The 23,541-nt window shown below is 49.4% G+C and overlaps 1 protein-coding gene across 7 annotated transcripts; it reads left to right on the top strand.

Moving 5' to 3' along the window:
• Positions 1-222: 222 nt before the first annotated feature.
• Positions 223-23,167, top strand: PRPSAP1 (phosphoribosyl pyrophosphate synthetase associated protein 1). 7 transcript variants are annotated; one of them, XM_042891710.1, is made up of 12 exons: positions 609-872; positions 2,898-3,011; positions 7,765-7,817; positions 9,240-9,306; positions 10,250-10,331; positions 12,571-12,743; positions 13,089-13,209; positions 14,210-14,265; positions 14,522-14,667; positions 20,476-20,546; positions 21,216-21,362; positions 21,787-23,167. In XM_042891710.1, exons 5-12 carry the CDS (start codon positions 10,323-10,325, stop codon positions 21,943-21,945), a joined length of 882 nt encoding a protein of 293 aa, XP_042747644.1. In that variant the 5' UTR covers positions 609-872; positions 2,898-3,011; positions 7,765-7,817; positions 9,240-9,306; positions 10,250-10,322; the 3' UTR covers positions 21,946-23,167. The 7 variants fall into 7 exon arrangements, 6 of the variants coding, with proteins under 6 accessions (XP_042747641.1, XP_042747640.1, XP_042747644.1 ...); XM_042891711.1 differs by having other exon boundaries at positions 611-872; positions 13,089-13,204; XM_042891708.1 differs by having other exon boundaries at positions 611-872; positions 10,250-10,336; positions 13,089-13,204.
• The last annotated feature ends 374 nt before the right edge of the window (positions 23,168-23,541 follow it).

The following is a 23,541-nucleotide window of genomic DNA, read 5'->3' as shown; positions in this document are numbered from 1 at the left end:
TGCTGGGTTAAAACACGGATGGAGGACCAGCAAGGGGCTGGGGGACTTGCCGAAAGGTCTTGCTGAGTTTTGGGACCGCGTCAAGATTCTGAGCAGCGAAACTCCGCCCTTCTGCAGCCGCTCCGGCAGGCAGCACAAGGAGCGTGGAGGACCGAGCGCCACGCCCCGCCTTCCCGGCTATAGAGTGCGCGTAGAGCGCCCTCACGCCGCTTCCGCCGGCCATCTTGGGTACGGGCAGCGAAGCTGCCGCAGCTCTCTGGCTGCGCCTCGCGCTGTTTGGAGGAGTGGGAGAAGCGGCGGAACGCGGCGCCGCATCTGCGAAACGGGCGTGAAGCCCGAAGAGCTCGTGCCGTGCTTACCCTCCTCCTCCACAGGTACCGGCTCCGTTCGAGCCGTAGTAGCGGATACCCCTCGCCCCGCTGTGGGGGCAAAGCGCGGCGGCGGTGCCCTCACCCAAGATGGCGGCGGGCCGGGGGCGGGCTCTCTCTCTCTCTCGATCCCCGCGGAGAAAATGGCGGCGCGGCGGAGCGGGACCCCGCGCACAGCGCCCCCCGGCTGCCCTTCGGCCGCCCCTCAGCCCCCAGCAGGAGCCCCGTGAGGCGCGCGGTGCGGATGGCACGCGGAGCGCCGTGGGGCGGCAGGACGGCTTCTCTCCTCCTCCTTCCCACCCCTCGGGGGGCGGCGATAGCGGCGGGGAGGAAGAAAAGGATGCCACGGAAGCTGCTGTTGCCTTATAAATCTCTTTTTCCTCCTTTCCGAGCTCCCAAGGGGCTGCATGACGCTGTGGCGATGAACGCGGCCAGGAGCGGCTATCGGGTTTTCTCGGCCAACTCCACGGCGGCCTGCACCGAGCTAGCCAAGCGCATCACCGAGTAAGTGAGCCCGGAGCCGGCAGCCGGCAACAGCCCGAGTCCGTGCCGAGCGGCTGTGGGACGGAGAGACTTGGTCCGATCCGCCCCTCCGTGCTGGCAGCGTTCATCCAGCTGTGGAGCCGGTGTCTGTTTGGGAAGGGAGGGGGGGGAAGCGGTGCTGGGAGGCGCTTTGCTCCGCGGGGCGGTGGAGTCGCGCCGTCCCTGAAGGCGGTGGAGAGCCGTGCAGACGCGGCGCGGGGGGACGCGGTGGGCGGGCAGCTGGATTCGGTGTGCGGGGGTTCTGTAAGCGCGGTGGTTACGGGGCCGTGCGGTCTGAGCGCGGGCTCGGGGCTTTGCGCGGGGACTCGTGGCTCTGCTTTGTCGGCAGAGCGACGTGCGGCCCCAGCCTGGAGTGGGGTTTGTTGCTCTAGTGCGCTGGAAATGCTGACAAAGAGGAGCTGAGGGGTAGCAGCGTGCCCCTTTTTTTGCAGGCCGTTGCTTTTCACCTCGGCTCGGTAGAAATTTACATGCTGGTCCCGCTCCGTTTGTAACAACGCTCCCCACCGTGCAGCGCTTGGAGCTGAATCCCGCTCACGCTTTTGGGTTGGGTTTGTTTAGTTCAGACTGGGGCAACCAACAGGTGGGCACTGCCTGCTGAAGGGGCTTTTCTGGGAGGCAGGGATGCGTTGGGTTTGTTTTTGTAGGCTGCTGTTCTAAAGCTGGATATGTGTTTCCTTTCTGCTTTTGATCAGATACAGCTTATAGGAAGCTGCTCCCGAAATTAAGAGGCCTTTATGCTTGTTGGTCTGGTGTGGAGGATAGCATCCTTACCGCTGTCCATGCAGCTGTCTGCTTCCTGCTCAAACTGGAGATAGTGCTGAATACAGATGTGCTGCTGCCTTAAACTGCAAGAACATCTCGCTGCTTCTCCAGCTAGCTTAACAAACAGTGCATTCAGTCTGTAGCACAGGTAATCTGCACAAGGCTGACTGTGCTGTTTGGCAGGGATCACTGGTGTTGATGGGACGCGTGTTGGATAATAGTGACAGGTTCCTTTATGTGAGGTGAGGCAGCAAATCCTTGTGCTTGGCAAGGTGTTACTGGTTCACAGGTGGGTTTGGTTGGTTGTTGTTTTTTTGCTATATTTGGTCAGTTCCATATCACTTTCCCTTCACCGTTAAAACTCTGAAAATGAAATCTGTATAAAAAGAAGACATTCTTGCTGCAATAGACGGGACGTGGGAAGACCTGTCCTGTTGCGTCAACGTGGGAAGTAACAGAAGTCCCCTGGGGATAGGGGATGAGCTCCAAGTTCTCAGGACTGAAAGAGCAGAGAGGCAATCTTTATTCTCCGCTCTCTGTCTCAAAAATAACTCGCTTTCCTCTAAAGATGTAATGTGGAAAGATGCAGAGCAGGCTTCCTCAGGCTGTGGCACACAGCTGGCTGCGTGACGTGCTCTGTTTGCACTCACTTTTCCCTGTCAGCTAGTGAGTTATACGTGAGGTTTTAAGTGTCTGGAATTTCTCCCTGCCATAGGGAAGCACAGGTGCTCCCAGGTGTGCTAGGGACTGTGATCTCCTGCAGGTCTTCCAGTGATGCTCTGAGGTTGAACGGAAGCAGAGTGCAGAGTGACCTTCTGGCTATGCCTCGTGGTCTGAACTTCTGACAGAGGCAAGATGGGTTCCTTGCCTTTGCTCTAGCAGTGGTGAGGGCGCTGGATGCTTGAGCAGCAGTATGAGCACATGAATGTATTGCACAGGTAGTGCTTCAAGTGGGACTTAAATCCTTGCTGTCCATAAAATGAGGACAGTTATCACTTGGATGGAAGTGTCTGAGGTCACCTGTGAGAGGAGTTTTGTTGGAGACAAATGCAAAACCTGAACTCTCAATAACGTGGATTTGTCCACAACAACAACAACAACAAAAAAGTCTCCCAGAAACTCAGTGGTATTTCTCAGCCTCTCGTGCTGTAGTTCTGTATTGACTTCCCTTAAGAGCTCAGGAGCTGTTTCAACACGTTTATAATGCATCCCTTGTTTTTTCAGGTTGCAAAAGATGTGCGACTGCTGGCTCTGGCTTCCCACTGTGTCCCTTCCCAGCACGTACGTTGCTGGGGGGTCGGTTGCACCTGTTAATAGAGTTGGAGCAGTCCTGTGAGGGTGAGTCTGTCATCTAATATTGTGCGTTCTTTTAAAAGTTAGTTTTTTAAATGACCTTCGGTGTAAATGGTAAAAGAACTTTAAAATAACACACAATATTAGGAGTTGGGCTGGTTGTAGGGTGAGGCCTAAAGGCTCGCTTCGGCTTTCGTTTTGAGCTTTTGTTTCTGTTAGTTTAGTTTCTGCCAGGAAGAGGAGCTGGTGCTGACTGATGGGAGCCAAACGCTTTGTGAGAATTCTGATGACTTCTTGGAGTCAGGATGACTGAAACATAAATAAACCCTATGTTTTCTCCAATCTTGTAAATTGATTGGGACTCTTTGTTTAATCCTTTCCCTGAAGGAAGGAAAACTCCTGCTGTAATTGGGACGCTTGGCGTCTGATTGCAAGCTGCATCTGCTAGGAAGAAAGATGATTTCTGTGAGCAGTTCTTATCTCTGATGGACCTTGTGTGCTGCTGGGGGGGGGAGAGGGAGGTCTTACCAGCATGGAGTCTGTAACAGATGAATTTACATCTCCCTCTAGCTGCAGTGTTTGGCACACAGGGTCTCTAACTACTGCATTTCCCTTGCTGCGTGGATCTGAGGATTGAAGCTTGCTGATGTGTCCCCACTGCTCCTGCAGGCCTGTGTTGTGTTGGACATGGTGTCACGCACTCCTTGCAGGCACTGAATATTCTACACGTGCATTTGTGTGCAGCACGCAGTATGCTGGTGGTCTGAAGGTGAAAGCAATACTGTAAACCCCAGCAAAGCAGATTAATGAGGAAAAGATGGAGACCTTTATCCTGATCTTTGGTCACAGAGCTCTGTGTGCAGCAGTGAAACAAGTGCAGTGCTTTCTGAGGCAGAGCTGAAGGCAGATCCTGCTTCTGGAAGAGATGGTGTGTTAGGAGGTCTTGCAGTAACCTTTTTTGGCTGAAGGAAGGAGTGTTTTTGTTGGGATGGAAGAGAAGTGATATCATCCTGCTCTCTGTCTCCAGACTCTGCTCTTACTGTCTGGGAAGAGCTCGATATGATCCAGCATCAGGAGAGGAGCTGGCACCAGCTCCTTTCTGTCTTGGACACAGAAGCACTCACTGAGACAGGGAGCTGATAGATGTGGCAAGGTAACACTGCACCAAAGGTTTTGTTTGGGCAGAGAGAAATGAACAACCAGTCAGACAGTGTGGTTGGGGGGAGTTTGAGATGGGGCACTGGAGTAGAGGCGTTGGTGAACATGGAGTTGGGCTTTGAGGTTGTCTGTGTGACTTAAGCCAGCTGGGCAGGCTGTGTGATAGCTCTGTGTGCTGACTGGTGCCAAGTGTGGGAGCTGCTCAGTCCACAGAAACACACAAGAGCAGGGCAAAATCTGTGCTGTGTGCATGGCTTTTGCAGTGGCTGGAGCAAACGATGCACGTGCTGTTGTACAAGTGGCAGATGGATGGCATAAACTGTTCCAGAATCCACTTGTGCTGCGTGGATGGAGAGAGGTAAGAGAGGCTAAAATGGTTATAATGGTTTCAGAGCAGATTGCTGTGTATCCAGAAAGGTGCTTTGTTTCCTTCCCTGGTCCTTGAAGGCAGAGGTTAGGAAATGCACTGCAGAACTGCTGCTGTGTTAGCTGGACGAGTTGTCTGTGATCCTTAAGGATTTGCTTCAGTTTGAAACAAAGCCCTGCAAGTGAATTTACATCTTGTGTTTTGATTCATCAGGTCTCTTTAATTGATTGTCCTTTGTCTCGGGAGCCTGGTGCTGTGGTGCTGACCTCCTTCAGTGGAGCACTTTAAAGGCTGATGTAGAACCTGCAATCCTGCAGTGTGTCTCTTCCTTATTGAACTACAAATGGCTTCTGGGCTGTTCACATTTAAACTGCACTGAACACAGGTCTTAAAGTCACTCTTGTGTCCACGGCTTAATATCCTCTTGGCATCTGCTGAGACTTTAGGAAGTTAGATGACATAGCAAGGGGTATTACAGATCAGTACACATTTTTTTTTTTTTTTTACTAATTGTGTTGAGTAAATATTTTTTTAAAGTCACAAAAAGAGTTTTTTCTCTTGCATTCCAGCAGGTCCCAGAGCAACTGAGGCAGTGGCAGAGCTGGTCCAAGGACTGCAGGGCAGCAGGGAGGGAGGCTTTGCATTTTAGGAGCTGTGAGTGCTTGAATGGAGATCGCATTAAAATCCTGAAGAGGTGGAGCAGCCTGGAGCAGCAGCATCTCTTCACAGGGCTTGGTGGGCTGTACAGAGCACATCTCACCTCTGAAGACTGCTGTCTTTAAAGGCAAGGCCAACACCAAACAAAGTTCCTATCTCTGAGGTGGAGAAGTGAGCTTCCAGAGGTGTGTTTGTGAGCCAGCAGGCATGAGAGCACAAGTGAGATTTCTGCAGACAGCGTGAAATCAGCCTGACCATTTTCCAGTCTTAAATACTTGAATATCAGCAGAAGGTTCTCTGCAGCCAAGCACTGCACCACGTCGTAGTGCTTTTGCTGATAGACCTCATTTTGCCTGAAGTCCTGTTGTAGCTACGGAGTCTGAAGTATTCTTTTAGGCAGAACCAGCTGTGGCTTTCTGCTGCTTTGAGTGCCCTGAACTGTGGTGGTGGCTTTCCCTAGTGGAGATCTGCCTGTGTCTGTGGTCACCTCGGTCTGGTGGTTCTGACAGCCCTGTTCACAGAGCTGTGCTCCTGCAGCCATGTGCAGAAGCTTTTGCTGTCGCTTTAATTCCTCTGTTGCCTGAAGCAGTGAGCGCTTGTGAACCTCTGCAGGGAGGCAGTTTAGAGGGCAAGGAGCTGGGAGTGGATGCTGAAAAGGGAGAGGTGATGGGAAGTGGAAGCTGTTCTTTGGTCTCTTACCACGTAAGAGTCTGTCAGGTGGTGCAGGTGTGCTCTGCCCTTGGCTCTTGTGTCCATCTTCCTTTTGATGTCCCGTGCAATTTGCTGCTTTACAGCAGGAGCTGCAGGGACAGCCCCCCACTTCTAGTAGCCTGGACTAAGTCTAGGTTTTATCAGACTCCTCCTTAGGCTGAAGTCTCTGATTGTGCAAAGCTTCTGCATCAGATGGAGGGAAAGGTGTGCTGCTGAGTAAACACACCTCAGCTTGGAGCACTGTGGAGCTGCCTGTTGGTCCTTTCGCTGTGTCTGCAGCTCAGATCATCGCAGAACACTGCAGGCAGGGTTGATATATGACTTTAAGGACAGTTTTATCTCATATCCTTCCCATTGCTGCCTCTCTTGTTTATTTGCAGTCAACAGTTGGAGCAGACATTTTATTTATTGTCTGGCCAGAGCAATCTGCTACTGCTTGTGCCAGTTGGCGGCTGCTTACTGTCTCTTCTGCTGTTATCTGCATCCAGCTTTGATAAGCTGAGCTGTTTTCTGAGTCCCTCTTTCCATCAGAAAGCAAGCATGCCGTTCCTGATTCTTGCTTCAGGAGCACAGAAACTGCATTGCTGTTTGAATTGAGGAGCACTGGGCTCTTGTTTCTTCTCCAGCGTGGTTGGGATCTTTCCAGCTACATCCTCAGCACGTGTCACAAATGTGCCACCATTGGGGGGTGTTTTGCAGAGGTGTTTCCAGCTGGATGGTTCCTGCAGCTTTCCCTCCTGTCATGAGCTGTGGGGCTGACTAAGGGCATCTGCACGTTCTGCTTGATGGAGGATTTTTCCAGCACTGCAGCGTGCAGTGAAGTGAGGGCATATGTGCCTCCAAAGGGAGCTCGTGAGACGTGCTGTGTGGTCATGGAGGAACGAGTGAATCATTCAGTGTTTACCCACACACTGATTTGTTTTGTGTTTGATTGTCCAGCTTGTTTCAACTCGGATTTGTTAGCAGTGGTTGGGCTGCACCTTAATGTTTGCAAATGTGCCGCTGTTATCAGGACTTCAGGATCCCAGGGGGCAACAGGGAGTGTCTGGCAGGTCTGTGAGCAGACTTCACCTTTGATGTACACAGAGTTGGTCCTGGAGATCCCGGGGCTTGGCTTTGTGTTGCTTTCCACAGCGTGGGACTGGTGAGAGAAGCTGTAGTAGAGGTCTGGGTGGAGTTGTTGCTCTGCACAGCACCTGCATGTGCTGCAGTGGGTCCCTGACCTGGGCTGGGTCTGCAGGTAACCACCCACATGTAGAATTTGCTCACCAGCCTCAGTGTTGGCAAAACGTGCTGCCAGACATGAGCACCGAGTGCTTTGTAACCAGTGCAGCCAGTTGTTGTGTTGGAGTTTGTGTTGTCACTGCTGTCCTGGTCTCATCACTTCCTAGGACAGCTTCTGGCTGAGGTTTCCAGCCTGGGGCTCAGCTGAGTCCAGAAGCCACTGGTTGGTCAGCAGTATGCTGGTGGTGAACACACCTGACTCTAAATAGGTATTAATGCATTACTTGTCAGCAGGGTTAAATAGAGTGTCACCTGAGGATACAGTTGGGACTATAGAGTGTTTTAAAATTCTCTTCAAAATGAATCATTATTGTAGAACAAATTTAAGCAAAATCAAAGAGGGCTGCTCCTGTTGCTCACATGGAACCTGGGCCCAACCAGGGCTGTTCCCAAAGGGTCAACGACTGACGTGGGTGGAAAGCAGTCACACAGGACGTGTGTTCAGGCAGCTGAGCCCCTGAGTGCATGCCTGTATGAATGGGGAAGCTGTGTTGCTCTGCAGCTCAGCTGCTACGTTTGGGTCCTCATTAGGCAGTGCTTTGCTTTGTCAGTGTGCACACAGGTGGGCTCTGCATGGATCTGCTCAGTGCTTCCAGTTTTAATTTCCTTTTCTCTCTCCAGGCGTCTTGGTGCTGAGTTGGGGAAATCTGTGGTGTACCAGGAAACCAATGGAGGTAAGAGAACTCTTTAGTACTTGCAAGCCTGTTCTGGGCTCATTTTAGCCATACAGATAGATGGCTCTGTTGGCCAAACCTGCCTGGTAAGTGCAGTGATTCATCTGTGATGTTACTGCTGAACTTCTGCATCTAACCTTAGGTGAACCAATTAAGTGTGTTCCTTCATTTCCCATATGGCCTTGTTTCCTGCCTGTCAGCTGTCTCATCTGACATAGATTCCTCCCTCAGCTGTTAGTAGCTGCAGAATACTTGCTGTTGTGCTTAGGAAACTGTCTTCCAGGTTGAAGTAATGGCCTTCTTTCTAAATGTCTGCCTTGCAAAATTTCAGTGGTTCCCTACTCCTACTCCTCCCCTTCCTGCAGGCAGGTTATGGCACCTGTTTCTCTTTCAAGAGAGCAGCTGTGTGGCTGTGCTGGGAGCTGTGCTTCCAGAAGGTTGTTTTCATCTCTTTAAGTGTAGCAAGTGCCCATTTTCAGATATCCTTGCTGGGCTGAGGCACGAGGATGCTGGCTGCCAGGACAAGCAGGCGGTGCATGAACTTCTGTAGCTGTGTGTGGCTATGATGGGATGTTCATGCTGTATGTTCGTGCTACTGAGAGTTTCCTGCCCTCTGGGGTTAGTTTTAAATCAGGCTGCTTGCTTGGAGGCCTGAAGTCATTCCTCATCGCTGCACAACAGATCTCTCTCCTTTCATCAGAGTCCCTTCAGGCTGCTGCAGATGTCTGGGCGATTAGACTCTGAATTCTCTGGCTTGGTAGATCTGTCTCTCCTCTAACTTATCCCTGCCCTCTGGCTCACAGCTGTGTGGGTTAGGAGTGGCTAAGGAGGGCCCCTTGGAAAACCTGGTGTCACTGCTTGGGCCCTGCTGAGCTGTTCTGGGGCTGGGCTCTTGCTTTGAGTGAGGGCTATAGGAAGTGATTTCAGCAGACTCAGACTTCCTGCTCATGTCAGCGTTCAAATATCTTCTCCTTGGTAGTGAAGATGGGGAGACCTCCCTGTGAGCACTGCTGCTGGTGTGGTAGGCTCTCCAGCCTGCACACAGCTGGCCCTGTCAGCTGCAAATGAGCCAGGTTAACCTGGTACTGCTAGGGGATGTTCTGTGCATGCTTCATTGATATCTAGTGAATGTGGTACTGACAGCTTTCAGCATTGAGCACAGAGAAATGAAAAGGATCTCTCATTAGGAGTTAAGTAATGGTAACAACATTTTAGCCTAGTTTAGCACTGTGAATATAGCTAGCTCACCAGTCTGTGATGCCAGCTCCTTGCTTCCCAGGGCTTTTGGAAAATCCACTTAGCTCCCCTTGTATGCATGTGGCGAACAGGAGCAGTTCCTGCTGTTCTCCCTGTGGGCCAAGTTGCCTTTTCACTGCAAATCTGACATCTGGGAATAAAACTGTGGTTTTTCATCCTTTCCAGAAACAAGAGTTGAAATAAAAGAATCTGTCCGGGGTCAGGATATCTTCATCATACAGACAATCCCCAGGTAAGGGACGTGTGACTTAATTTCATGACAGTGATGTGCTTTTGATGGTTCTGGTTGGCTTGCCAGCCATGCCGGTGTCTCTTTCCAGTATTGTTGTTGCTTTGGCTTCTTAAATTAAGACACAGCATAGTGTTAAGCTCCTAAAAATTCCAGAGGATCATTTGCACCATGGTGAGCTGAGAAGCTTCCCATCGAATAGCATGCGTGTCACCTGAGGCAAGTACAAGTGTGATGGATGGTCTAAGTGAAACATCCCTGCTCTGTGTGCTGCTGTCCTTGTAGGATCAGTTCCTTGGTGATTTTTGACTGGTATTTTCATTTCAGGATGTGTAATTTCCTCTGCCTCAGTTACCTAGCAGCAGAACCAGCAATGAACATCAGTGGTGGCTCTTGTTACAAGCTAGATTGCTCTTCCTCTTCCCCTATAGCGGTGTAAAACTCAGATGGAAGCCCTCAAACCCTCAGCTTCCCTTCTCTGCTCTTGTAGCTCTTAATGATGATATGCTGTTTTCAGGGATGAGGTATATATATATATATATATATATTGATACCAGGCAAGAATAAAAGTATTCGTGCTGTGATAGCATTCTTCAAGCTACCAAATTCTGCTCAGCATTTGGAGATCTCAAAGTATAATAAGTACCAGCATTCAAGCAGGTAGCAAAATAACCTGGAAGCCAATATTTTCCCAGCTTGCCTAAGAAGTACAGTCCACTGAGAATTCAAGTTCATTTCCTCTTTGTAATGCTTGGCCTGTTGCTAAAGAAAACAGTAGGACTCCAAGGTCAGCTTGCTCTCTCCTGCGGTGCCTCTTGGAGGCTAAGACACTTTCCTAGAGCTCCTCTCTCTTGAGAGATTATTTCTTTTCTTGAGTGTTTCCTCCCCCAGGGAGCAGCTAAATCCCCATGAGATGAGAACCCGCTGATGCAGGATTGTGTTTCAGGTGAATGGTGCCATTCTGTCCTCCCTGGGGAGAGAGTTCTCTGAAATAACTTGTAACTGAGAGCTTTGTAAACATGAGACAGGTAAGGTAAGAGAGCTAACTCAGTCTAACAATGATTTTTGGGAGGGGAAAACCTCTTCTGCCCTCATATTGTCAATCCCTTTGTTCTTTCTGTAGGCTGAACTGAGTGTTTCCAGGTCAGAGAACGCTGACATTTAGCAGAAGTGCTCGGCTCCTCCAGATGATGAGCCACTGTTGTGCAGACAAATCGTCTGTTATTCTTAAGCTGCAGCTGTGCCTCGCTGCATTGCTTGAGAGGACAGGTTCAAGGACATCTCTGTTTTGCAGAGGGTTTTGGGGAGCTTTTAAATAGAGCAAAATCAACAGTTCTGGATAACCTGAAAGTAGGACTTCCATGCTTATTAGCAGTTTGAAAAGCAAGCAAAACAGTAGGAATTACTAGGAAGGGAATAGAGAGGGCAAACAGCCTTGTTGTGCTGCAGTGTGAATCCACAGCCTGCAGCTGAAGTGCACAGAGAGAACAGAAAGACCCAAATATCTGATGCAAGCTCCCTGCCCGAAACGAATATGGCAGAAGTCCAGCAGTTACAGTGACAGGTATCATCTGAGGCTGCTAGAGTGGTTTTGCATTTGTATGAGGAAAAAATAACTAGCTTAGTGCTGGTTAGGCAAAAATAAGTAGCTTAGCACTGAGCAAGGGAAGGTAAAGGGAAAATCTGCTGGAGATATTTGGATTTGAGTGGCCTGGAACAGGTCCTAGGGGCTCTGCTCTGTGAGAACAAGGAGGAGGAGGTGGTGCTTTCCATGATGAGTTGTTTAAGCTCAGAATCTCCTTCCTGCCTACTGTTGCCTGTACCAAAAGTGTGTCATATCAAAAAGCTGCTGGGCAGAGTGGTGGTGGAAGAGATGAGGAATGCACTGTGGACTATGAGGGACACAGAGCATCCATGTTCCTCCTCCAGCACTCCCTGCTCTGGTGTGTGGGGTTATTGCTGCCAGGATCCCAGCACAGCTCCGGGGCTGCTGGTACCTCCTGAAATGAGGGCAACCTCTTACAGAAGCAGTTCTGTCTGTTTTCTGTTCCTTCTGTTTTGTTTTAAAGTGACTTGAGAAGCGATAATGAAAAAGGTATTGGATTTCTGGGGTGACCTTCAAACAGACTTCAAGTTGGCCACTTTGTTTTTATTCTGTACCGATAGCAGAATCTTTTTCTCCTTTCCCAGCCACCCTGGCACAACTGAAACAGCAAAGGGAAGAAGTGGTTCTTTGTTAGCTTGCTGTCCTGTGTGGCAGGGATTCTGTTTTATGTAATTCTTGGCTGGATGCTTCGGGGCCAACAGAGCTTTCTTGTGTGTGAGCAGCATTGTGCACGGGGGCTGCCAGAGCCAGCAGGAGAATAAAGGGGCACAGAGCACGCACAAGGGGGCTGCAAATGGAGGTTAGTTCACAAAGGAGTGGGGAGCAGTGGAGGAATGGAAGGAGTTATTGATTTGTGATGTGTGGCACGTGAAGAGGAACAAGTGTCTGAGCTCTTGGGGTGCCCAGGAGCTGCTCACTGCTCTGCTGTATGGCCAGGTCAGCTTCTGCTTGATTATCTTGTGGCTCTGCAGCACTGCCCTCCTGCCCTGGAGATGTAGTGTGTTGTTTGGGGCAGCTGGAAAATGTGAGCAAGGGTGGATTCTTCAGTTTTTGGTCTGGAGTTGCTCTGTGATAATGCAGACAATGTGTGGAATTTGGGCTTCCCTTGGTGTTGGTTATAAGGAATTGAAAGGGCTTGGCCAATGTTTTTTTGTTTTTTTTTTTCACTTTCCAAAATGAAGTCAGATGCAGATTAATGCACTCCTACCACACTGGTCATCGTGGTGAAGCAACTGAAGATAGAGTTTTGTCTGTGTTCCTTCTCTGATCTATATGTATTTTCTGCTTACGTCACTTTTTTGTGCTCTTTCCAAATAAAGATGGCTGGGGTTTGTAGTGCTGTTACTTTAATCAGGAGATAAGTTGGTGGGGGGGAAAAAAAAGGTTTTTTTTTTGTGGTGATGGAGGAAATCATCACACACCTCATCTCAGGATACAAAAACCAAGTGCTGTTCCACAGCTTCTATGTTGGAGTCAAATTCTGTGCACACAGCAGCTGATGGCAGTGTGCTGTGGCACAACAGAAGGAGCTGTGGGATTACAGTGTGGGTCTGGCATACAGTAGCATAAAGTAGAACACAATTTATGTGAAAGCTTGGTGAGGAGAGAGGGGGAATGGGTGTACAGCTGCTAATATTTGGGATGATCTTGAAATCTCACAGGGATGTGAATACTGCTGTGATGGAGCTGCTGATAATGGCTTATGCACTGAAGACTTCCTGTGCCAGGAACATCATTGGGGTCATTCCTTACTTCCCCTACAGCAAACAGAGCAAAATGAGGAAGAGAGGCTCCATAGTCTGCAAGCTGCTGGCATCCATGCTTGCCAAGGCAGGTGAGTGCTGTGGGCGTCCGAGGGGTGCCGTCCTTCTGTCCCCCATCAGATGTGCTGCCAGACCTGTGAGCTCCTTTCTGGGAGATAGTTTTCCTCAGTTTGTTGTTCTTTCTTGAACTCATGGCTGGGGAGGTGGCCTAGAAGTGTCATATTGAGATGCATTGTCAGCCTGGTGCTGTGACTCCTATTGCATTCATGCAGTTCTTATCACGTCTTTGAAACTTCACGTTACCTTCCTAAGCTTATTTTAACTCATGGCACACTGATCTGCAAAGTGGAGATGTTTCAGGAACTCCAGCCACGTGGGAGTTGTCTCCATGAATTATTTTGTTGTTCTTTTCTTAGGTTTAACACACATCATCACTATGGATCTTCATCAGAAGGAAATTCAAGGCTTCTTCAGCTTCCCTGTAGACAACCTGAGAGCATCCCCTTTCTTGATTCAGTACATACAGGAAGAAGTGAGGTTACTCTAGTTCTGTATATATCCACTTGTCTTAATGCAGTAGCAGAGTTGAGGTGCTGCTTATGCAGAGGTTGTGCTGTCAGGCTAGATTAACTGTTCTGTTCACTTTTATTTTTGATTGTATTTTTTCTTAGGGAATACATCTTGCATGTTTCTCAAGGAAGTGAGAAAACATTATGTTAAATGAGATTGTGTGATTGTAGTGGAATAGAAGTTGAGTTCTTGACCGTAAACAGAAGAGGAACTTGAGCCCTCAGCTGAAATTCATTGCTCTCTATGGAGCTAGTGCCTTTGAGAGATGCTATCTGTGCTCCTGCCTCTCATCACCTCTTAAATCCTGTTAAACTGTCTTTCCTCGCCCTTTGTTCTGCTTTGGATGTCTGACTGATCTGAATTATTGATAGACTTTATCTTGGGCTGTGCTCAGGAATGCTGAGCATGGGGGGCCTGGGGGTGGAGGCTTTACCTCCCAAACGCACAAGATGATGACTTCTGGTGGTGTGGTGAGAGCAGTGCTTCTCCATGGGGGGGAGCCCTGGCTTCCAACCTGCAGTGGGCCCACAACTGGTGCCATCCATTGTTTAACCCCCCCTTGCTCATTTTGAGCACAAAACTAACACCTGCTCTGTGCAAGCTGAAGCCTGTGGGCCCAGAGCCTTTGCTAAACCTTCCCTGTGCTGTGCATCTCAGGCAGCTGCAGTTAGCAGTGCAGGTGATCCCTGCAGATGCCAGTAGTGAAAGGAGGCACCTAACTGCAGTCAAGTACAAAGTGGGACCTGTGAAAAGATTACATCATATGTGGTCTTGCCCAGTGTTAAACCTATTTGTATTGTGTTTTGCATAGAATATGCAGTGCTGGTGTTGAGGAGTGCAATTGCCTTGCAATTCTTCTTACCACAGAATGAAGATTTGGGGGTGGGGGAAGCTGTTCTAAAGCTGCCTGTCAAATCAGTTGTGCATTCTCAAGATCTTTACTTAAATAGTTTTTTATCACATCCAGATTCCAGATTATAGAAACGCTGTTATTGTGGCCAAGTCTCCTGATGCAGCTAAAAGGTAAACAGATTCTTTACTAGCTGGTTAAAAATAGCTCAGAAAAAATCCGGGCTGATGGGGAAATACAGTAGGGGGAAAAACATGGGAGGGTGTGCAAATAACGCCAATCTGATCCAAGAGGCTTTTGTCTCTTAAAACCACTGTACAGCCTTTGTTTGCCTGGTGGAGAGGGGGAGTTGTGGGAGAGTTCTGCTTCACTGGGCTGAGAAGCTGCAGCAGCCCAGCACCTTGCTGACCCGCTGTGCTTGTCCCACAGGGCTCAGTCTTACGCTGAGAGGCTGCGGCTGGGGCTGGCAGTGATCCACGGCGAGGCTCAGTGCACAGAGCAGGACATGGATGATGGACGTCACTCCCCTCCCATGGTCAAAAATGCAACTGTGCATCCTGGTCTGGAGCTGCCATGTAAGATTGAGCTTCTCTGCTTATGCTTGAGAGGAAAGAAAGAGGCTGTTAGGTATAATCAGCCGAAGGGCAGCTGGACGAGTGGAATTCTTCTCATGGAAAGGTCGATGTTAGCAAATTGCTGGAGGAGATACAGGGAGAAGTCCTTGTTTAACTCCTAGTGGCCATGCAGAGCACCAGGATTGCTCCTGTTGGGGTGACCAGTCAGCTGTGCCAGACTGACAAAGTTCTGCTCGAAGCTTGCAGAATAATGAACTCATTAAAATCAAACAAGAAGTGCAAAAGTGGAACTAACAAGGGAGCAGACATTGAGACAGGCTGCTGTCCCCATCTTGGAGGGATGGGTTGGACTCTGCTTTTCCCTCTTTCTCCAGCCATCATTACTGCTGGAGGCTTTCTTTATCTGGAGAACCACGCAGTCACCTTGCAGTGTCTGTTTTGACATACTTCTGATGCTTGTGTGGCTAGTGTGAGTAAGTTCTTAGGGAGCACTGTTGGACTGATTCCTTTGCTCTTGCTATCAATTGATAAGCTGCTCTTGAGAGCACAGTGCAAAGAAAACAGGAGGAAATGTATTCTGGGAAAAGTGGTCCTATTAGCACTGCTTGTATTCTTGCAACAGCAGCAGTCAAACAATAGCAATACAGTCAAAATCCAGCTCCTGTTTGGAAGGATTTTAGTTTCCTAGGTAAATGGTGATAGGACAGAAGTGATGGGGGCAGTGAATGAGGCTGGGAGCTGACTGTGGGAAATGCAGCATGCTGCTGTGTGTGATAAAGAGCTATCTATCAGGCAGCCCAGCTTGATTATACTGGTTGTGGCTGGGGCTACTGATAAGCAGCTCCTCCTGTCTTTTGAAGTCTGGGGAGAACATCCAACCAGTTTGAGGACAAGTCAGGGAGGAGGAAGGCGAGTAAGACTGCAGGCATTTTACATTAGCTCTGTCCTGCTTGCCATAATGAAATCAGTTAAACAAAGCTTATGTTGTTGGTGAAACTCCTCCTGGGCCTTGGGGGACAGGTGGAGTTTGGCAGTGATGTTTGGAACTTCATCTTGCTCGTCTCCTTTCTGATAGGAGATTTCTTTGTGCACTTGCAGCAAAACAGGAATTTGCACGGTTGCACTTGGCCTTTTCCTTCTTGTCCTACTCTGAAGGGATTCCATCCTCCAGCTCACATCTGTCTGCTGTCAGGGAACTGATGCCACTGTGTCTTTCTTTCCAGCTGTGTCACTCCAAGGAAGCTCAGCTATGGAAGCTGGCGCTGCTGGGCAGCCCCATCAGTGTCAGCTCATGCAGAACTTTGCCTTTGTCCAGCTCAGTTATGATTTCAGTGAGAGAATGTTTTCAGTCCTCAGCTATCCAAACAAACTAATTTGCTGTGTACCACCACTATTCATCTCCTGCAGAAGCTCTGCACTTGACTAATGACCTGAGGCACACATGTCAGACAATCAATCTGTAGCTTGGCTGCTGTCTGTCACGGAGGTGGGAGGGTTATGCTGCAAGCTTGTTCAAAACTCTCTGAAGAAAGCTGTTTTTTATCTCCTGTTTTCTAACCTTACTAGATGCCTGGCTTTGAGTGTGAGCTGGGCTCTGTTACTGGAGCTGCAGGATGCTGAGCTGTACCTGTCTGAGGGCAGTCTGTAAGCTGCTACTTAATCCTACCTGTCTTTTATCCTCTGCCACCCATCTGTTATCTGTGTGGCAGGGTTAAGGATGGCAGCGCTCTGAGTGTTAAACCTCCCTTCCTGTCTGATTCAATTGTTGGAAAGGTGGCTTCCCACCTCAAGTGGGGCATTAAACAAAACCCTTGATCAGCTCTTCCTGTGTTATTCCATCACCAGCAGTCTCAGCATCACAAGGTTTGATGGCAGAGTAAAACATAGCTTGGCTGTGTGTGTGTGTTTGTGAACTGGCAAAAAAAGCCTCTGGCTGCCAAAGCAGTCAGTCTGCAGGTCTGCCTGGCCCAGGTGCCACAAACACTTGGGAAGTGGCAACGCTCCTGGGGGGCTGCTGAGGCTGAGGGCCCCGCTGTGGGCTGCATGGATGTTGGTGTGGAGCGTCCTCCCTCTCCTGTCTCCACAGTTTGGGGTCCCCGGAGGCACTGTCACAGCCAGAACTGAGGTAAAACCCAGGGCTGGGAGCAGTCCCAGAGCAATTAATGCTTCCTGCAATTCCTTGTGGGCTTTCTAGTGAGTTGGCCAGGCTCCTGCAGCTGGCACGCACCTCTCCTCCCTGTCCTAATAGCAATCACGTGCCTTTAATTAATAATTCTTATGCAGCATCGTGGCTTATTTATTGTCCTGAGAGTGTGAGCTGATGTGATGCTCTGACATCACATAGCTCCTATTGCAGGAATGCCAGAGGTGTTTCCAGACACTCTTCCTCAAGTGCTGTGCTGAAGTGGCAGCAGGAGCTCCAAGTGTTTGTCACTCCGACATCAGAAACCAGAGCCTTTGAGGCAGTTTGTCGCTCAGAACTGCTCTCTTTGATCAGGCACTGTGTGTCTCAAAGCTTGCAGCTGGCTTGGGGCTGCGCTGCAGCAAACATGTGGAAAGTTTGCATCCTCATCTTAAAGAAGAGGTGCAGAGCACCCTGTGTTCATTTGTTTGGGTGGGTTGGAAGTTTGGTGCTTTCTCCACAGAGGCAATGGTCAGCTTCAAACCCAGAGCCCAGCCAGCTGCTGTGAGAGAAGAGAGTTGGGTGGGAGAACTGGGGTGATCCTGGGTCTGTTCCCATGTTCTCCCCCCATCTCTTTTCCATGTCCTGGCTGGGCTGCAGGAATGTCACCTGTCCTTCCAGCTCTGTCTGTGTAACAGTTTTGGAGGAGCCTTTTGTTCCCAGGCTCTGTGGTCAGTGTGCTGTTTTTTCACCCAGTGATTATTGCCTTAATACATGTGGTGATAATATTCAGCTCCAAACAGAATGTCTTTTAGCATTCCTTAACCCATTTTTGACTGCTTAACTGAAGCAGTGGCTTTAAGCACCTGGGAATTGTTCTGCTTCGTGCCATGATCATCTCACCTTCATCACGTGGTGCTTGGTGTGTGTCACTCACAGCAGGCTGACGGTGCAGGTTAGGCTGATGGGCTTCATTCCCCAGCACCCCCATGTTCTTTAAATCCTTGTGCTGTAAAAATGAGGGCTGTTTTCTCTTGTATTCCTAAAGCTACCAATACAGCAAGCATCTGTTCCGACTTACCAGGAAAAATAGCAACGCTTTTGACCTAAACTCAAAATAATCAAAGGGTTTTGTGTTTGGGAAGAGGCTGCTCTTCACTATTTGGAACTATTTTTCAAGCCACCTTCCTGTATCAGCTCTGATGGGCACACACAGATAATGTCAAAAGACTTGGAAGAAAAAGAAGTTGGCCACAGTAACCCTTGCATACACTCTCATCACGTTGCAGTGATCAAAGTTCTCTTGCAATTTGATGTGGTTGGTTGTGGGTGGATCTTGGCTTGCAATTTTTTTCTTTTCTTTGCAGAGAAAATTGAACAAGAAAAAGGGAGAACCTCTCTTTAGGATCCGGGTAGGTCGACACGTTGCCTACCATACTTGAAAAATAAAGCAAACTTGAAATAAAGCAGACAAAAGATGTGAAGCACTGCTCATGCTGCTAGCTGCTTGGTTGGCCTTTGAGCATAGCAATGTATTTGCTTCCTTCATGGAACTGGGAGGGCACAGGTCTGCTGAAACTTCATGTGATTGTCAGTAAAACAGTGCTGGATTTCAGTTCCCTGTATCTATTAACTATGGCTGAGAGTTGTCCCTATGCTGGCTCTTGTAAACAGAGCTGGCACTCCTCTGGGTGCACACGCAGGATGGAATGGCAGCCAGATGTAATCCTTCTGATTTTTTTCATAGCTCCCACCTGGAGTTTTGTTAATAACTAATCTGAGCAGGTAGGTGGTGCCTGTAATTGAAATCTATGGTCTGTTATCTCTTCTGAAGCTTAATCCGAGTTTATTACAAAGTTCTCCTCCTCCTCCTCATAAGAATATTTTCCCTTCAGGATTTAGACGTGACTTTGCATTTGATAAGAGACTCGAGAATAACAATGCAGAGACTGAGGAATGTGCACTGCAAAGAGCAGTTAACCCTTAAGCTCTGGGTAGCTGGGTGTTCTGATTCACAGTGCTTTGCAAGGAGTAACGTTCCTCTGGCAGAGCAGAGGGGTTGGGTGCCTTCTGTGCAGCTCTGATGGGCCTAAGGGAGACCAGGGAGCAGAGCACGTTGTGCCCATGAAGCACAGCACTGCACACGAGTCCTTGGAGCTGTGGTCTCATAACTGCTTTCATCACATCCCTCAGTGTGACTCACCCTGCTGTGCATGGACTGTGAGTGTTCCCAGGCCCTGATGAGCTGTGGGAAGAGTACTGGATCAGCCTGCTGTGCAGGATGGGGAGTTTCGTGTAGGACTCCTCTGACCCAGGAGGGCAGAAATCAGTGCTCAGACAAGGCTTTGTGATGGGCAGCAGCTCGTGTCTCAAGTGTGAATTACTGCATGGAAGTAGGTTGTCTTAGATAGATAGCAAAATGTTTTTCCTAGGTCTAAAACTCCTCTGGATTCAGGAATCTGTTGTGGCCAGAGTACTTGCAGGCCAAAGTTTACAAAGAGGAGCGTCCCTGGTGGGACACTTGGCTGCATGCCTTGTAGATAGCGTGAAAGCTGGGGGCTGCGGGCCCATGGGTGTTACAGAACATGAGGTGTTCTTTGCTGCAGTGGTTAGATCAGCTCAGACTGTCACCTGATGAAACTTTCATAGCCACCACTGTGTCCTTGCCATGCTGTGAGTTTTCCTGCAGTGCTTTCTGCGTACCCAAGCACCCTCTGGCAAGTGAGAGGCATGGAGTGTTGGTAGCACATCCCCATCCAGTGCTGGAGCTGATCCCTGGCTGGCAGGAGTCTGAAGGCTGTGTCACATCTGAACAGTGCTTCCTAGTTTGTGTCTCCTTCCTTTTTTTTTTTTCCCATGCTGCTGCTGGAGGTTTTTCAGGATGAAGGATAAAGGCTGTTTCATGTGTAGTTTTTTCTGCATGAGCCTTGTTGGTGCAAAAGTAGAGTCAGCAAAGTGTGGAACCTTATTTCCTGGCCCATCTCTTCACTGTGTGTCAGCGTAGCTCATCGACACGTATTTCTGCTTCCTCTTACTGGTTGCACTGTGGTTGTAGAACCGAGTTGGAACTGAATGTTATCCTGCTCTTTCTGTTAACTCACTTAACATTCAGCAGATTCTGCTGCTGAAAGCTGCCTGGGGTTTCCTTTGCCTGTGCAGGTGTTGGTAAGGTGCTTCCATTACCTGGGAGATCCTTGCACGTTTGGTGATACCAGAGAAAGCAAGCAAGCTGCTGAGTCAAATCCTTGAGACAAATCAGTGACAGCCAGTGAAGAAGGGAGCACTGCAAACCATGTGCCCTTGGAGAAGGGCTGTGCAGAGAAGCCCATGGGTTGCTCCCAGCTGTGAGGCTCCTTTCCTCAGGTCCTCTTTTGAAGTCACTGCCATTACCCACCAGCGAGGTCTGTGTTGTAGTGCTCTTGCACAAGGGTCTGTTAGATGTTTGGAGCTGCTTCTGTCACAGAGATGAATAGTTGGTCCCTGCAGAAACTGAGCTTCATCTTCGAGCAGCAGTGCTGTTTATTTAAAGAGAAAGGCAATGGTTAAAGCATGGTTACCCACTGTGGAGGGGATCAGGATGATGTAGAGCACGTCTGTGTCTGTGCACCACCGTGAGACTCTGCTAAGCGGGGCTGCTGCAGTTGGACTCGAGGCTGACTGACTGCTTTTGTTTCTTTCTTTTTTAGTGATGATGGCCAAGGAGAAACCACCAATAACTGTGGTTGGAGACGTCGGAGGAAGAATTGCCATCATTGTGGTACGAGATGATGGAGAGGAGTGGGTGGGGATGGTTTGCTTTCAGCGTGTTTCCTTGAGCTGCGCTGTCCCAGAGGGTAGGAGGGGCTGCTGGTGTGTGGTGGGAATGTGACTGTTGTCACTTCTTTCTCTGGTTTTGCTGTTGACTTTGGTTTCCTTCTTTATTCTCAACTTTCTGTTGAGAACTGTTCACAGTGCAGCCTCGGAAAACCCCAAATCATCTTGTCCCCTTGAATCTACAAATATCAACATCTTCAGAGCTTCAACAAATCTAGGATATGTGAAGAGATCTCCTAAAGGATTTGAAACAAACAAAAAACCTTGCTGAGTTTCTCATACATCCTGTGCCATGCTGCTGTGCAACAATTATCATGCAGCTACTACAGCAAGGAGAGAACAGCCTTGCTCAAGATAAGCTCTGTGCTGCTTATGTGTGCTGGGACCGTATTGTTTCCAAAACACAATACTGGTGTTCTTCAAAAGGATCTGTAATGTGCTCTGTGGTAATTCACAGACTTTGGCTTTACATCTAAACAGCAGCTGAAATTGCCTGAGGATTATTATTTTTTTTCCTTCGTTCAGAGCCAAAGCCACAACACCTTGCAGACCCATTTCTGCACTGCAGGCATGAGAAGCTTCTGGGTTTGATGCTGTTTCTGTTTCTTCTCAGGATGACATCATTGATGACGTGGAAAGCTTTGTAGCTGCTGCAGAGATCCTGAAGGAGCGTGGAGCCTACAAGATCTTTGTGATGGCCACTCATGGGCTCCTGTCTGCAGATGCACCCCGTCTCATAGAGGAGTCTTCCATCGATGAGGTGGGCATCAATTTGAACTGCACTGTGTGTGGATGAGCCATCCCTGCCTGGGCATTTCCCTCAGCACAGCTGCTGTGTGTGACTGCTTTCTCACAGGCCTTCTGCCCCTCTCTTCCCCCAGTGCTGATGGGCCAATGGGTGCCCATTGAAAAACCATTTGCACCTGAACCTCGGTGACAAAATACATCAGGTCCTGTGCTCTAAATGGGCCCATCCACCTTGGTGGTGGTAGCTGTCATAGGGTGCTGGTCACAGTGGTCCTCTGAACAGGTGGACTGTTTTAATTAACTGATGGAATTAATTTAAACATGGATTCCTCAGCCTGTGCAGCTGCAGGTGTGCACTGCAGAGCTGGGACAGCAGCTCAGTGAGAACGAAGCATCAGCAACGCAGCTGATGGTGTTTTCTTTCTGGCACTCCATAGGTGGTGGTGACCAACACAGTTCCTCACGAAGTACAGAAGCTGCAGTGCCCCAAGATAAAGACTGTGGATATCAGCTTGATTCTCTCTGAGGCCATCCGGCGGATCCACAACGGCGAGTCCATGGCCTATCTGTTCCGCAACATCACTGTTGATGACTAGAGCTGCCCCTGCCCCCGTCCTGGCTTCCACAGGAGAAGGAGAAATGCATGAAAAGGCAATTCCATAAATTATAGGCGTAACACAACCGTTTATTCTTGTAGGAAGGGTGAGAGTTCTCAGGGTCTTGAGCCATGAGATCCAATAGAAGAAGATCAACCTGACCAGCACTTTACAGTTGAACAGAAGAGGCCACTGGCAGTGGGGAGGGTTTACAACTCTGAGAGAAATGGAGAAATGAGGAAGGTTTGAATTTTTAAACTCCATTTTTTTTTAAATTCTTTTTTTTTTTTTAGTGTTATCACTTGCTCTGAAGGGTGGGGGGAGAAGAAAAGTGTAAAAAGAATAGCTGTCAGCTTCTGAGAAAGGAATAGAGAGCGCTCATTGCTGCGTGTGGATTGCAAGAGGAAGCAACGTTTGGGTTTCTGTTTCTGATTGTGGCTTGCCTGAGACAGCACAGGGAGGAACGGCTCGCTGAGCTGCTGGGCTGCTCCACTCACTGCTGGCAGAGCAGAGGGCCGGCTGAGCACCCTGTGATCTCTTGCATGGCACAGCGAGCGCTTTCATCAGATCCAAGTTAGCAGAAAGGGCAGCTCAGGTCGTGTCAGTGCAGGGCTGCTCGGGGCCCTGTGGCTGGGCGCTGGGAACAGGCTCACACGTCCCTCCCAGCAGGGCCAGGGGTGCTGGGCCGTTTCATTCTGTGAGCCTGGGGTCATTATTGTGCTTCAGTGGAAAGTCGTGTGGGGCTCTGGGTCAGCACCTGAACACTTGTCTGCACTGCAACACCAGGCGTGATTCCTGGAGCTGCCTGAAGTTACTGAATGAGGGCAGAATCTTCTTGGGGTGGGGGTTGGAGCAGCATCTGCCTCCAGCACAGCTGAGCTCTCTGAAACAATAACTCAACCTGCGATAAAATGCATGGGATTTCTCATTTTTTGGTGCTTGCAGTGACCCCTTTACCCTCTGAACAGCTGCTGTGTCTGAACCATGAGGCTTCTGCTGTAAGTAGGCTCTCTTGGCAGCTTGTCGCCTTCTTCCCTGGGGAAGCAGGACTTGCTACTTGTTCCTTTCTTGAGCGACACAAATCCTTGGCTGGAGGGGACGCTGGAGAAAGCAGCGTGCAGTGCTTGTGGAGGGCATCATCTCCAGGTTGATACAAGGAGAAGTTCCCAAACTGTGATCTTCCCCCTCAATGAAGCAAATAAACATGCTGCAGTAAAGCCTATAATACCTTCTAGCTGGTGGTGTGATGAACAAAGCCTGCAGCAGGCAGCCTGCTGATGGAGGGCTGTCTCTCCTGTCTCATCCTTCTATTTCAGAGACTGGGATCTGAACGGTGCCACGGGGCCAGCAGGGCTGCTGTGAGCAGGGAGAGCCTTCAGTGCTTGCAGACAAACCTGCCTGAGCTGTTGGGGTTTGTTTTGCAGGATGGTGTCCTGTCTTAGGGCCGGCGAGGGGGTGGGAAAGCCCAGCCCTGAGTGCAGTGAGGTCCTGTATGGAATCCAGCACTTCTCCCACAGGGGCTGTGCAGGGCTGGGGAGCTCTTTAGGCCTGGGGCTGGTAATGCAGTGCTGGGCTGAAGCACTGCTGAACGGAATG

This window comes from Lagopus leucura, unplaced genomic scaffold, assembly GCF_019238085.1.
Source record: "Lagopus leucura isolate 7727_CA_CO unplaced genomic scaffold, USGS_WTPT01 111-18_obj-0_obj, whole genome shotgun sequence".
Taxonomy (NCBI): Eukaryota; Metazoa; Chordata; class Aves; order Galliformes; family Phasianidae; genus Lagopus; species Lagopus leucura.
This window is presented reverse-complemented; position numbering and strand designations above follow the sequence as displayed.

What these genes read in the sequence shown, in the direction of transcription:
- PRPSAP1 (XM_042891706.1), top strand. Translation starts at nt 613, where the DNA reads ATGGCACGCGGAGCGCCGTGGGGCGGCAGGACGGCTTCTCTCCTCCTC. An exon ending in GTACCAGGAAACCAATGGAG is followed by an intron (nt 7,818 to 9,239) that starts GTAAGAGAACTC and finishes CATCCTTTCCAG; the next exon opens with AAACAAGAGTTGAAATAAAA. An exon ending in TCTCCTGATGCAGCTAAAAG is followed by an intron (nt 14,266 to 14,521) that starts GTAAACAGATTC and finishes CTTGTCCCACAG; the next exon opens with GGCTCAGTCTTACGCTGAGA.